General features: G+C 45.0%; 1 protein-coding gene across 1 annotated transcript; it reads right to left on the bottom strand.

Annotated features, from left to right (window-relative positions):
- Window positions 1–13,936: 13,936 nt before the first annotated feature.
- On the bottom strand, window positions 13,937–15,782 carry LOC123141811 (probable galacturonosyltransferase 9). Its single transcript, XM_044560880.1, has 2 exons — window positions 14,501–15,782; window positions 13,937–14,412 (listed from the first exon to the last, which is right to left on the bottom strand). The coding sequence occupies exons 1-2, from the start codon at window positions 15,701–15,703 to the stop codon at window positions 14,134–14,136; spliced, it is 1,482 nt and encodes a 493-aa protein (XP_044416815.1). The 5' UTR covers window positions 15,704–15,782; the 3' UTR covers window positions 13,937–14,133.
- Window positions 15,783–16,028: the final 246 nt, after the last annotated feature.

Raw genomic sequence — 16,028 nt, 5'->3', positions numbered from 1 at the left:
GCTTGCGGACTCCGTGAAGGAGAATAAGCGGCTTCGACGCGGCATTTTCAGTAAGTGCTTGAACAAACTTTTGAAAGAGTTCGACGAAGAAGCCGGCTAACAGAGTTATGTCTGCAGGTATGCTGATGGGTCGTCCCGCGGAGGAGATGCCCGGGTCTGCGGGTGATCTTCTACCAGACCTATCACAACTGCACGAACAAGTTCGGCAGGTGATGCAGGGTATTACCCAAGCCTTGTGGCCATCTGCCTCCCTGCCAGGAGGCATAGGGGAGCTTATAGAGAAGCTCAAGGGAGCGCGACGGCGGTTCCAATTATGGAAGATATCAGCCTGCCGACAAGGTGCAAGGGAAGCCTGGGCCATGGTGAAGACGCGATATACCAAAGCTGACCCAAACCACATGGCCGAGGTCGGACCTATGGGGCCCGATGGGAAAGAGATCCCCGTCAGTTTGGTGTATGACCAACTAGAATTAGCCGCAAAGTATTCCCAACAGGATTGTAGGCTAGTCAGCCTGTTGGATGGTATAGAAGAAGAATTTAGTCAGTCTAAGTGACTGTGTACTTCAAGTGACATATATTGTCCCTAGCCGGATTGTAAATCATTTGTCATGGCGGACCTTTTCGCTTCGACCCCTGGACCCGATAGTTCGGAGTGTATCTGAATACCCGCTCAGTTATGTAAAAAACGGGGTACGCATGGAAACCAGGCGTAGGGGTCATAAGTGCTTGAACAGACAAGTACCCAACTAAGCCCGGCAATTGGAAGAAGTGTTCCGTCCCCCACAGCCAATTAGTAGAGTTGCAGACCCAGGGATTTCTGCCCCCAGCGTATATGGTCCCTGTTCGAGCCAGGCTCGCCACCTATAACGGCGGGGAGCAAGCGGAGATCTTTCCCTGCCCATCCATGGGGGAGCGGGTATGCCTCGTCCCTTACTTATTAAGAGGGCTTGGATTTCCAATTCATCCGTGCCTCCGCGGGCTCCTGGAGTTCTATGGCCTCCAGCTGCATAATTTCACTCCCGCCTCCATATTACACATTGCTGGCTATGTCGCCCTCTGCGAGCTGTTTCTGGGCTACGAAGCTCATTTCGAGCTATGGAAGAGGCTATTCTGCCTCGTACCCCGTACACAGGAGGGGTCACTGTACCAAGTGGGCGGAGCCGAAATATGGCGCATCGCCGGGACCGCATACCTGTCCGGTACTCCGAAGAAGACATCCGAGGACTGGCCTTTGGAGTGGTTTTATATGGAGGACGCCCCCCTTCCGGACCCTATTCGGATGGGCCTCCCTGAGTTCGACAATGCTCCCCTAAAGAAACGCCGCAGCTGGCGCCCTCGGAGCCCTTAGGAGGAAGATAACGGAGAAGTCCTTTACCTGATGGGCCGGATAAAAATGCTGGCTCAATCAGGACTGACAATAATCGAGGTTATGTCAATATGTATAATGCGGGGGGTACAGCCACTTCAATATCGAGGGCACCCCATGTGGCACTTTAACGGGGAAGATGATGCCACCCGCTACAGGCATAAGGGACCAGACTCAGTTGCTGCTCTAGCAAAAATTCTGTCCGATTTGTACAAGGGAGAGGAAGAGAAGGCAAAGGTGAAGTGGGGGAGAGGAAAACGACAGGCAAATGGCAAATAATGTAATGCAAGGGATAAGAGTTTGTGATGGGTACTTGGTATGTCTTGACTTGGCGTAGATCTCCCCAGCAATGGCGCCAGAAATCGCACGTTGGCGGGAGATCGAATCTTGACGTGACTTGGTGTAAGCCTCCCCGGCAACGGCGCCAGAAATCCTTCTTGCTACCTCTTGAGCTTGCGTTGGTTTTTCCCTTGAAGAGGAAAGGGTGATGCAGCAAAGTAGCGTAAGTATTTCCCTCAGTTTTTGAGAACCAAGGTATCAATCCAGTAGGAGACTACACACAAGTCGCCTCGTACCTACACAAACAAATAAGAACCTTGCAACCAACGCGATAAAGGGGTTGTCAATCCCTTCACGGCCACTTGCAAAAGTGAGATCTGATAGAGATGATAAGATAATATTTTTGGTATTTTTATGATAAAGATTGAAAGTAAAGATTGCAAGGTAAAAATAGATTGGAAACTTATATGATGGAGAATAGACTCGGGGGCCATAGGTTTCACTAGTGGCTGCTCTCAAGATAGCATAAGTATTACGGTGGGTGAACAAGTTACTGTCGAGCAATTGATAGAATAGTGCATAGTTATGACAATATCTAGGCATGATCATGTATATAGGCATCACGTCCGCGACAAGTAGACCGAAACGATTCTGCATCTACTACTATTACTCCACACATCGACCGCTATCCAGCATGCATCTAGAGTATTAAGTTCATAAGAACAGAGTAACGCATTAGGCAAGATGACATGATGTAGAGGGATAAAATCAAGCAATATGATATAAACCCCATCTTTTTATCCTTGATGGCAACAATACAATACGTGTCGTTTCCCCTTCTGTCACTGGGATCGAGCACCGCATGATTGAACCCAAAGCTAAGCACTTCTCCCATTGCAAGAAAGATCAATCTAGTAGGCCAAACCAAACTGATAATTCGAAGAGACTTGCAAAGATAACCAATCATACATAAAAGAATTCATAGGATATTCAAATATTGTTCATAGATAATCTTGATCATAAACCCACAATTCATCGGATCTCGACAAACACACCGCAAAAGAGTTACATCAAATAGATCTCCAAGAAGATCGAGGAGAACTTTGTATTGAGATCCAAAGAGAGAGAAGAAGCCATCTAGCTAATAACTATGGACCCGAAGGTCTGTGGTAAACTACTCACACATCATCGGAGAAGCTATGGTGTTGATGTAGAAGCCCTCCATGATCGATGCCCCTCCGGCGGAGCGCCGGAAAAGGCCCCAAGATGGGATCTCACGGGTACAGAAGGTTGCGACGGTGGAAATAGGGTTTTGTGGTGCTCCTAGATGTTTTCGGGGTATATGGATATATATAGGAGGAAGAAGTAGGTCAGTGGAGCTGCGAGGGGCCCACGAGGGTGGGGGCGCGCCCAGGAGGGGCAGGCGCGCCTCCCTTCCTCGTGGCCTCCTCGCTTATTTCTTGACGTCCACTCCAAGTCCCCTGGATCACGTTTGTTCCAAAAATAACTCTCCCGAAGGTTTCATTCCGTTTGGACTCCGTTTGATATTCCTTGTCTGCGAAACACTGAAATAGGCAAAAAAACAGCAATTTGCACTGGGCCTTCGGTTAATAGGTTAGTCCCAAAAATAATATAAAAGTGCTTAGTAAAGCCCATTAAACATCCAAAACAGATAATATAATAGCATGGGACAATCAAAAATTATAGATATGTTGGAGACGTATCAATGGGAACAAGAATCAACTAGCACAGGAAGGCAAAACAAGCAAAACTTCAAGATTTTTAACACATTGAGACGAAACTTGATATTTTTGCAATTCCTACAGGCATAAGTTCCTCCCTCATAATAGTTTTCAGTCGCATCATGAATGAGTTCAACAATATAACCATCACATAAAGCATTCTTTTCATGATCCACAATCATAGAAATTTTATTACTCTCCACATAAGCAAACTTATTCTCATCAATAGTGGTGGGAGCAAACTCAACAAAATAACTATCATGAAAGTGAAAATTAAAATCATGATGAAAAGTTTCATGGTTATCATTATTCTTTATAGCATACATGTCATCACCATAATCATCATAGATAGCAACTTTGTTATCATAGTCAATTGAAGCCTCATCCAAAATGGTGGATTCATCACTAAATAAAATCACGACCTCTCCAAATCCACTTTCATCATTATAATCATCATAAATAGGAGGCATGCTATCATCATAATAATTTTTCTCATCAAAACTTGGGGGACTAAAAATATCATCTTCATCAAATATAGCATCCCCAAGCTTATGGCTTTGCATATCATTAGCATCATGGATATTCAAAGAATTCATACTAACAACATTGCAATCATGATCATCATTCAAATATTTTGTGCCAAACATTTTATTAACTTCTTCTTCTAACAATTGACCACAATTTTCCGAACCATCATTTTCAAGAAATATATTATAAAGATGATCAATAATATGATGCAACCTCAATTCCAGTTTTTTATGTAGTTTTCTTTTATAAACCAAACTAGTGATAAAAGAAAAAACTAAAAGATTCAATTACAAGATCTAAAGATATACCTTCATGCACTCACCTCCCCGGCAACGGTGCCAGAAAAGAGCTTTGTTGACGGGATGTGAGTGCCGCTTACCTAACCTCCCCGGCAACGGCGCCAGAAAAGAGCTTGATGTCTACTACGCAACTTTATTCTTGTAGACACGTGTTGGGCCTCCAAGCTTAGAGTTTTGTAGGATAGTAGCAATTTTCCCTCAAGTGGATGACCTAAGGTTTATCAATCCGTGAGAGGTGTAGGATGAAGATGGTCTTTCTCAAACGACCCTGCAACCAAATACAAGAAATCTCTTGTGTCCCCAACACACCCAATACAATGGCAAATTGTATAGGTGCACTAGTTCGGCGAAGAGATGGTGATAAAAGTGTAATATTGATGGTAGAAATATATTTTTATAATCTGAATCAATAAAAACAGCAAGGTAGCAAAGAGTAAACGGGCACAAAAACGGTATTGCAATGCTTGAAAATGAGGCCTAGGGTCCGTACTTTCACTAGTGCAATATCTCAACAATGCTAATATAATTGGATCATATAACCATCCCTCAACGTGCAACGAAGAATCACTCCAAAGTTCCTATCTAGCGGAGTACATAAGACGGAATTGTTTGCAGGGTATGAACCCACCTCAAAGCTATTCTTTCCGTTCGATCTATTCAAGAGTTCGTACTAAAATAAAACAAAGCTATTCTTTTCGTTCGATCTATCCTAGAGTTCGTACTAAAATAACACCAAAGCAAATTCATATTCATAATACTCAATCCAACACAAAGAACTTCAAAGAGTGCCCCAAGATTTCTATCGGAGAAACAAAGACAAGAACGTGCATCAACCCCTATGCATAGATTACCCCAATGTCACCTCGGGAATCCACGAGTTGAGTGCCAAAACATATATCAAGGGAATCAATACGATACCCCATTGTCACCACGAGTATTCAATTGCAAGACATATATCAAGTGTTCTCAAATCCATAAAAGTATTCAATCCCATAACAACGAAATCTCAAAGGGAAAACTCAATTCATCACAACAAGATAGAGAGGGAAAAACACCATATGATCCGACTATATTAAAAAAGCCCGCGATACATCAAGATCATGACATCTCAAGAACACGAGAGAGAGAGATTAAACACATAGCTACTGGTATAAACCCTCAGCCTCGAGGGTGGACTACTCCCTCCTCATCGTGGTGGCCGCCGGGATGATGAAGATGGCCACCGGAGATGATTCCCCCCTCCGGCAGGGTGCCGGAATGGGGTCTAGATTGGTTTTCGATGGCTACAGATCCTTGCGGTGGCGGAACTTCTGATCTAGGTTCTCCCCGAGGGTTTTTGAAATATTTGGGAATTTATAGGGCGAAGAAGGGGTGCGGGAGGGCACCGAGGTGGGCACAACCCACCAGGGCGCGCCCCCTCGGGGCACCCCCAGGTGCTGCTCTGGCCCATTGGTGGTCTTCTGGTCCATAAAAGATCCACAAAAAGTTTCGCGGTGTTTGGACTCCGTTTGATATTGATTTCCTGTGATGTAAAAAACATGCAAAGAACAGCAACTCGTACTTGACACTATGTCAATAGGTTAGTACCAAAAAATGATATAAAATGATTATAAAACATCCAAGAATGATAATATAACAACATGGAACAATAAAAAATATAGATACGTTGGAGACGTATCACGTGGTGGTGGAGCACCGACAGCGCTTCGCTAAGCGTCGCCGGGACGAGGCGGTGGAACTACGGAGTAACGGGTGAGACAGGGGCGCCAAGGGCTTGGTGTGCTCTTGGAGTGCCCCCTCCCCTATATATACAGGTGGAGGGGCGTGGGAAACAGCCCCTCCAAGATCTAGGGCGAAGCTAAGGGGGGAGGACTTGGACTCCAAGTCCAATCCTATTCCTGCTAGGACTCCTTCCTTTCCTGCCTTCCCTAGCCACATGGGCTTTTGTTGACTTTGTGCGCCTGGCCCAATAAGGCCAGGGCGCCTCCCCGCAGCCCATGCTAGCCCTTGAGTTGTGGTGGACCCACTTGTGGACTTCCGGAATCCTCCGGAACCTTCTGGAAGCTTCCCGGTACAATGCCGTAAAAACTGCACCTTTTCCGGAACCCAAAATATGACTTTCCATATATAAATCTTTACCTCTCGACCATTCCGAGACTCCTCATGATGTCCGGGATCTCATCCGGGACTCCGGACAACATTTGGTTACCACTCATCAAATATCCCAATATTACTCTAGCGTCAAAGAACGTTAAGCGTGCAACCCTGCGGGTTCGGGAAATATGTAGTCATGACCGAGACACCTCTCCGGTCAATAACCAATAGCAGGACCTGGATGCCCATATTGATTCCTATATATTCCACGAAGATTTTTTATCGATTGAACCTTTATGACAACATACGTAATTCCCTTTGTCTGTCGGTATGTTACTTGCCCGAGATTCGATCTTCGGTATCTCCATACCTAGTTCAATCTCGTTACCGGCAAGTCTCGTTACTCGTTATGTAATACATCATCTTGTAACTAACTCCTTGGTCATTTTGCTTGCAAGCTTATTATGATGTGTATTACCGAGAGGGCCCAGAGGTACCTCTCCGATACATAGAGTGACAAATCCTAATCTCGATCCATGCCAACTCAACAGACACCTTCGGAGATACCTGTAGAGCATCTTTATGATCACCCAGTTATGTTGTGACGTTTGATAGCACACAAGGTATTCCTTCGGTATTTGGGAGTTGCATGATCTCATAGTCGAAGGAATATGTATTTGACATTAAGAAAGCAATAGCAATAAACTGAACGATCATATGCTAAGCTAACAGATGGGTCTTGTTCATCACATCATTCTCCTAATGATGTGATCCCGTTATAAAATGACAACCCATGTGTATGGTTAGGAAACCTTAACTATCTTTGATCAACGAGCTAGTCTAGTAGAGGCTCACTAGGGACACGATATTTGTTTATGTAATCCACACATGTATTTAAGTTTTCGGTCAATACAATTCTAGCATGAATAATAAACCTTTATCATGATTAAGTAAATATAATAATAACCATTTTATTATTGCCTCTAGGGCATATTTCCATCACATATGACTATATAAGAAATACATGCCTTTATTACATTGATGAACTAAAGCTATTATGTATCGCTCTAGGTTGTGACTGTTACATGATGAATATCATCCAACACAAATATCCATCACTGATCCAATGCCTACGCTTTTCATATATTTATCTTTGCTAAGTTACTACTCTTGCTGCTATTATAATCACTACAAAACTGCTACTGCTATTGTTACCGTTACTATTGCTACTGTTACCATTGCTATCAAACTATCATACTACTGTGCTACTAAACACTTTGCTGCAGATATTTAGTTCTCTGGTTGAATTGACAACTCAACTGCTAATAATTAAACATATTCTTTGGCTCCCCTTGTGTCGAATCAATAAATTTTGGTGAAATACTACCCTCGAAGACTGTCGCGAACGTCCCAAACGTATCTACTTTTCCAAACACTTTTGCTCTTGTTTTGGACTCTAATTTGCATGATTTTAATGGAACTAACCCGTGCTGACGTTGTTTTCAGTGGAATTGCCATGGTGTTATTTTTGTGCGGAAATAAAAGTTCTCGATTTGAGTTGAAAATTTACGAAGTATATTTCTGAAAAATATAAAAAATATTGGCAAAGAGTACTACCAGAGGGGGCCACCTAGGGGCCACAAGCTCATGGGGCATGCCCGGTGAGCTTGTGGGCCACTAGAGGCTCTGGAAACCCTAATTCCAACTCCATATAGACCTATTCGTGGAGAAAAAAAATTAGAGGAAAAGAATCATCGCGTTTTACAATATGGAGCCACCGCCACCTCCTGTTCTTCATCGGGAGGGCTGATCTGGAGTCCATTCGAGGCTCCGGAGAGGGGGATTCGATGTTGTAGTCATCATCAACCATCCTCCATAAACAATTCCATGATGCTCACCACCGTGAGTAAGTAATTCCTTTGTAGGCTTGTTGGACAATGATGGGTTGGATGAGATTTGTCATGTAATCGAGTCAATTTCTTAGGGTTTGATCCCTAGTATATATCCACTATGTTCTGAGATTGATATTGCTATGACTTTGCTATGCTTAATGCTTGTCACTAGGGTCCGAGTACCATGATTTCTTATTTCAACCCTTTATGTTTTCATGAATGTATTTGTGTTCTTGATCCTATCTTGCAAGTTGTATGCATCTATTACGTGTTGCGATCCGCATACCCCAAGGTGGCAATAATTGGGATTCTTTCCGGTCATTACCATAGTTTGAGGAGTTCATCTATTCACTATGTGCTAATGCTTTGTTCCAGTTCTATATTAGAAGGAGGCCTTAATATCCCCTAGATTTCCTTATGGACCCTGCTGCCATGGGACGGTAGGAAAAAAGATAGCATGCAAGTTCTTATTATAAGCACGTATGACTATATACGAAATACATGCCTACATTACATTGATGAATTGGAGCTATTGTGTATCGCTCTAGGTTGTGACTGTAACATGATGAATATCATCCAACACAAATATCCATCACTGACTCAATGCCTACGCTTTTCATATATTGATCTTTGCTAAGTTACTACTGTTGTTGCTGCTGTTATAATCACTACAAAACTATTACTGCTACTGTTACCTTTACTGTTGCTACTGTTACCATTGCTATCAAATTATCATACTACCGTGCTAGTAAACACTTTGCTACAGATATTTAGTTCTGCAGGTGTGGTTGAATTGACAACTCAACTGTTAATACTTACAAATATTCTTTCGCTCCCCTTGTGTCGAATCAATAAATTTGGCTGAAATACTACCCTCGAAGGCTGTCGCGATCCCCTATACTTGTGGGTTATTAGTGATCGCAGGTCGATTTTTTTTGTTTTCTACTACGTTTCCGAGTAGTAGATGGGTTAAATCATGCGGTGAAAAATCTTGATAAGCACTCTCGCATGATAGAAACCCAATGCTCTCAAATTTCCAAAATTCAATCTTTGATTCTTCCTCAACTAGATAAAGATAATCATGTTTCTGCTAGTGAAATCGAAACTCCTAGTGGTAAAAGAACACAAGACCCTAAAGGCTCGAAATGGTACGAGAAGGAATAAGAACAAAGAAGAAGAGAGAGTCAGAGCCAAACCTAGGAGAACAGAGAACTTCTCTTTGGAATGGAAGAATCGGAAGGATAGGTCCATCAAGATGCACAAGACAATGAAGCAGATAAAGAAGTTGACCCCGATGCAGAAATGGTAGACGGGGACAAATAACAAAGAAAAATTAGCACCAGAAGCTGGAAGAACTAAAGAACCAAGGATAAAAAAGAGCACCAGATCGTCTTATCTAACTAGGTGAGAAAGTAGCCAGACATTGAAGAAAAATGAAAAATCTAAGGAGAAGGAAAAATATAAAAGTAAAACTAAGAAGGCACTTCCTTGCCCTAAAGCTGTAAGACCACCTCAAATGACGCACTCTATTCCTTTTTTCTACAAGCTATAACTGATCTTAAAGTTTCTTTGCATGTAACTGATATTTGAAAATTCCCACCTTTGCTAAGTTCATGCTAGATATCGTTAACAATAGGAAGAGTTTGAATCTAAAAGAAGAGGTGGCTATGATAACAGAATTTCACTTTGGAAATAAGATACTGAAAAGCTAGGAGACCCAGGTATACCTACCATATCTTTGTGACGTTGGAGTGTAATGCCCCTGGCTCTCTATTACAAGTTGAACTTGGAAGAATGGATGCCTACAAGTATAACCTTGCAGATGGCGGATAAATCTACAAAGAAGCCGATTGGAGTGACCGAAAATGTGCTACTAAGATTAGATGGGCCTATTATACCTACTCACTTTGTTATTCTTGATATGCCCGAAGATGAAAAGTTATCTATTATTCTCGGAAGGCCGTTTTTGAATAGCGCAGGTGTAGCATTGGATTGTGCAGAAGGAAAAGAAACCTTAAATATTTATGACAAAGAAATAGTAAGTTACTTCCCGAAGAAGCCAGGAGCAAAAGAGAAGTATATCCCACCACCTAAGCGGGTATGTGCAGTAAGTAAAGAGTATCTCAGGCTGCCAGAGACTTGAGACGCTACAAAGGTACGAGGTTGAGCTTAGCTACCTAAAAACCAACACTTAATGGGAGGCAACCCATCATTCAATAAAATTTTCCATTATTACTTTGCTCTCATGAAGAATTTGATGAAGAACTCTCGAAAAAGTTTGTTTTTGATCTATTGTGATGTAGGAGAAAAATCAAAGATAGGAGGAGGAAATTCAAGGGAAAAGAAGGATAGAGAGATGCGGGCCAGCAAAAATTCAAGAGAAAAATTAAAGAAAGAGGAGCAGGGGGTGAGCTTGTTGGAATGTTGTGGGATGCGGGGCAACGAATGTTTTCGTTGCATCGTATTTGATTTTTTGTGCCTTCGTTAGGCTACCTTGCTCAATGCGCATAAATCCTAGACGCACAGACCCATTACAGGCGTTTTACAAAATATCCTTCTAACTAATCCCCCCCCCCTGAATTTTATATGGAGCATGCCCCTTCCTCCCCCAATCTTGAATCCTATTGGTCCACGTTAATAGTCCGTTGAACCCGTAACTAAATTCTCTGTTGGTGTAGCATTACTCCTCAATTTGTATAGTGTATCTAAGCTTGTTCTTCAGTGGGCAACGTACATGCAACCAACGAATCAAAAGAAGAAGGCAAGTTGTGGCTGACATAAAACTCACAACATTATCGTGATCGTCGGCCCTGTGCTGCAGATCATGCCCGAGCTTCAACAACCATGTGTGAGACCTGACTCACCTCTGTCTATGGAGCATATGGAGGTCGACTCTCCGGCAACATCGTGTGAGGGACAAGATTCACCTTTGTCATGTGCCCGAGTCCATCTGTCAGTGGTACCTGTGGTTGTTGATGTTGAGGTGTCGGTATGTTGGCGCCTGATCTTTGGAGCCTAGCCAGCCGCTCGCATTTGTGGACTGTGGAGGTTCCGACGTTGCGGTCACCCACTCACACGTGACCATCGGCAGGTGGCGTGTCTGTGTCACAAGGTTGATGGGATTGTCTTCCAGATAGAGCTTCGCAGCATGCTTGCACATTTGGAGGTGCCTAGCCCTGGATCTGGCAAGACGATTGTGGAGGAGCCTCTCAGGAGCAAACGAAAGAAGAATGGCACCATAGGAAAGAAGTCTGCAACTGCTTGATGGATGGTCGTCGGTCTCTTGGGTTATCCTTATGGCATGGTTTGTCTCTATGGATTTTGCGATGTCCGCGGTCTTCGACCGAGGTGGTTGGTGGTCATTGCTTGTTGGATATGGTTGTCGAGCTGATTGTTCGTGTATGGAGTTGCATGCTCTGTGAGTAGTCCATATATTATTAGTTTGTATCAGTATTCACTCGATTTTTCATTAATCAACTGGGTTTCTTTTCTACTTAATTAATCAATGAGGCCAATCTTTTGCCTGTGTTTAAAAAAAGAAAAACTCACAACATTTGCCAGATGCCTATCCTGCCTAGCAAGTTTGAATCGCACACTTCAGCGTCCTCTCCGTCGAGTTTGATTAATTTTGTAACATCTAGACATGTCATCTTTAGGTTGGACTAGGACATATGCCCGTGCGTTGCAACGGGAGTGAATATTAGCGTGTTCACCGGTGTGGCATGATAGCATCCAGAAGGTATCACACAACATGGAGATACACATCATGCTTTAAAAAAGTGCATATCACTCAGACATTAATCACGCAACAACCCTTAACACATGTGTTAAGGATCAATTAATTCTCCTTATAATCCTAACATCTACACTTAGTTAGCTTTACACCTTCACATATCCAATTTGTAGCACACTGATTGACCTCGCTATGATGCGCGTCGGACTTGTAGCAATGGCGGTCATCCTTGTTGTTGTCCGTATGACTTGTTGTCTTGGCATAGCTTATGTAATTGGTTTTACAGCACGGTGGTCCAACTTCCCAATAGAAAACTAATAGCAGTGACTGGTGTTACATTGGCGTGCTTCCGGATGTAGCCAGCAATTGGCCTTCCAACGTTGTGTTTTGCTTGGAGCAACAGGGTCTAAAACTGTTGTGTGTGCCGTTTGAAGTAACAATGCTCGATTGAAAGTTGCATGTAGATTAACCAGGTATTGTTTTTCAAGAAAGTAAACTTGATAGCGGCAAAAACACCGAGAAATAAAAACATTTCCTTGCACATTGAAAAGGTTAACATGCCGCCCAAAAATCAAAGCTGACGGCAGGTCGTTTGCTTCTTTTTTCATTTTTGAGTAGTTTGCGAGCGAGATCCGATTGATCCCATGGAAAGAAGGCAGCATCATCTCTCGTGTTGCACACATGTCGGGGGTTGTTTTGTTAGTGCGCATTAAGATTCAGCCATCACTCACCAGCTATATATACCACTCCAACCAGGTACCCCAACCAGGTATCTTATATCTTTTGTTAGTTAGATTCAGCCATTGCCATACACTCCATCGAACATGCAAGCACATCCCGAGCCTACAATCCAGCCATACTTCCCACATTTTCGTTTAGAGCCAACATTTAATTCTTCCGTCAGGCTCTATTCCAACAATTTCATTTAATTAGAGCCAACCTTAATTCCTTCACTCCCGCACCATACCCTTCGTTTGGGCTTGATGATCTCGACAACTATCCGGCGTATATAAACTGATGGATTTTTGTGGATCAAAGCGAGGTGGGATAAATATTCAAGTGAGCCCTCTGTATCTAAAAAAATGTTCGCACTTTTAAATTTTTTAAAAAATGGTCGTGTTTTCTTATTTGTAAATAAATAAATAAATGGATTTTCAAAAAATGTTTGTGTTTTGAAAGTTTGTTCGGAATGGTTTTGTTCTATTTTTTCACAACTTTTAACAAATGTTCAGAATTTCAGAAAAGGCTCCCGTTTTCAGAGATTTTGACAAATCTTAAAAATGTTCATGTTTTCATTTTTAGGAGTTTCAAATAATGTTCCCATTTACAAAATTGTTTCAAAATGTGTTAAAAGATGTGTTTTGAAATTTTGTTCGGGTTTTTCAAAAATTGTTTGGAATGTTTTTGTTCAAAATTTTCACAACTTTTCGGAATTTCTATTGGAATTTCAAAAAAAATGTCCGTGTATCCACAAATTGTTCATTTTTCTAAATGTTCATGCTTCAATTTCTTTTCCGTAATTTCTTTTTTTATGTGTTCCCAATTTTGTTCTAAGTTTCAAAAAATATTTGTGTTTCCACATTTTGTTTTGGAATTTAAAAAATGTTCCTGTTTGAAAAAAATGTTCATGATTTTCAGAAAATATTCGTGTTTTTAAAAAATATTTCATTTTATTAAAATTTGTTTACAAATTTGTAAAGTGTTTGCGCTTCACAAAACATGCTGGTATTTTTTTCGACAACAGTTGCGATCAAAATTTTAAAAATATTCGTATCTGCGCTGGAAATTGGTTCTTAAGATTCTGCACTGTTTCATAACCTGCAAAGCTTGGCTGGTTAACTGGTTGGTGTGTGATGTTTCTAATATGACATCCTGTGTTCGATCCCCACACAGGCATCATTTTTGGAGCTATGTCATCGCAGCCTATTACTATTTTCATGTGCCGGCCCAGATGTTTTGAGAAAATAACGTACGATCGTAACGATTGACCCCAGTGCCTCATGACGGACGAAAATTAGGTAGGTCCAAAAAAATACCACAGGACAAAAAATATTATGACCAAACCAAAAATACCTATTCTACTTTAATAGTAGGTATAGAAGTGCCAAAAGTTAGCAAATCGCTCAGCCCTATATATACCAAGAAGAAACGGTGAAACCAAAACTCTGTTCAGAGCTAGTACGTCTGGACTGTCCAGGATTCAGAGCCCGAAGTTGCAAAGCGTGAGGAACTCCATCTCGGTGTCGACGTACTTTGTCCAGAGATGCTTGTACTGGTTGAAGGCGACGTCGAGCCATGGCTTCAAGTTCCCGTTGAAGTGTATCACCGCGGCTCCCCGGATGTCCTCGGGCCTGACGTGCGGGTTGTAGCCGAGGCCCATGACGTGCCACGACCTGTCCAGCGGCCTCGTGTTGCCGTAGAACGTCATCAGCCCCGCCGGCAGCACGGAGGCCGCGTCCCACAACGTCCCGTTCTCGTTCTGCCATGAAAACAAAACAAACGATGGAGAGCACGTCAAAATCACAGGTAAAAACCATCCATTTGAGGGGCGAGCACTGCTAAGTTACCATGTCCATCAGCTGGTGGAAGTGCTCGGTGCACTGGTCGCGGCGCCACGCCTGGAGGTCGAACACGTTGACGCCGTAGGACCAGGCGCAGGCGCTGGGGCTGAACCGCTCCCGCACGGCGGGCTCCGAGAAGTTGAGGTACTTGCCGTACCGCCGGAACCCGCCGAAGCAGGTGTCCAGCGCGCCGTTCACCCGGCCGCCCAGGTCGACGCGCCACAGCTCGGCCAGGTCCCTCTGCACCACCACGTCGTCCTCCAGGAGGACCACCCTCTCCAGCGCCGGGAACATCTCGGGGAGGTAGAACCGCAGATAGTCGAGCTCGCGCAGCGCCACGTCCCTGTTCCCGGCCTCGATCTGCCTCAGCACGGGCGAGTAGGAGGCGTTGAGGAAGGGGAAGTCGGAGGCGGCGAGGAGCTGCACGTGCGAGCCCAGCGGCGGCGGCCTGCGCGCGAACCAGACGCGGAAGGACGGGAGGTACATGGGCGCGGTGACCACGTGGAAGACGTGGCGCGAGGGCTCGGACGCGGCGCGCGCGGCGGAGGCCACCACGACGGAGACCGCGAGGATGTTGTCGGAGAAGATGGCGTAGTGGTAGAGCGACGGGTCGGTGAGCTCCGGTGGCGGGACGGCGGGGTCGACGTCGGGGGCGGCGGACGCGTTGGCGAGGAGGGACTCCATGAGCCGCATGGCGAGGCAGTGGAGTGACTTGGGCGTGGAGACCGCGGCGATGCGCGAGTTGAGCTGGCCGTCGCGGCGGGCGCGGAGGAGCTGCTGCCCGACGGCGAAGACGGTGTCGGAGAGCTTCAGGATCTTGGACTGCGTGTCGAACGCCTCCTTGGCGCCCGCGGCGAGGGCGCGCGCGCGCTTGACGTGCCCGCGGGCCTCCTTCTCCAGCAGCGCCACGGTGGAGACGGAGAGGCGGGAGGAGAGCGCGGAGAGGCGCGAGGAGGTGGACAGGAAGGACTCCGTCTGGGACGCGGAGTCGGAGCTGAGGCGGCGCGCGTGGGCCGCGTACGCCGCGAGCACGGCCGCGTGGTCCTCCGCGTGCCGGCGTACGGCGGCCAGGCGCGAGGCTGGGGAGTTGGGGACCGCCGAGGTGATGGTGGTCGCGGACAAGAAGAAGAAGACGCAGGCGAGAAAGAGGAGCGTGACCAGCGCCGCGAACGCCGCGCGGCGCGGCGCGCGCGATCGGCCGCCAGCCATTTCCTAGCCGCGTCTAGTAGAAGGACGCCGACGAGGCGACGACGGGACGCCGTCGAGCAACGGAGAGTGGACGAGGAAATTGTCGCGCGCAAGCTGTTTTCCTTACGCCGTCGCCGGTGGGGTTTTGTTTAGAGGGTTTGGTTGGGTTCAACTTCTCGTGGTGTCCCGCGACCGGATTTTTGTCAGTGTGCCCGGTGGGGTGGCACTTTGACTCTTGGAGAATGATCAGTGAGGGAAGTGGCGAGGCCACGGTCGCCGGACGGCGACGGCCTCCATTTCCGAGCTGACATGGTGTGTTGGATCCGAGCCCATTGTCAGCGAGTTT

Source organism: Triticum aestivum, chromosome 6D (assembly GCF_018294505.1).
Source record: "Triticum aestivum cultivar Chinese Spring chromosome 6D, IWGSC CS RefSeq v2.1, whole genome shotgun sequence".
Taxonomy (NCBI): Eukaryota; Viridiplantae; Streptophyta; class Magnoliopsida; order Poales; family Poaceae; genus Triticum; species Triticum aestivum.
This window is presented reverse-complemented; position numbering and strand designations above follow the sequence as displayed.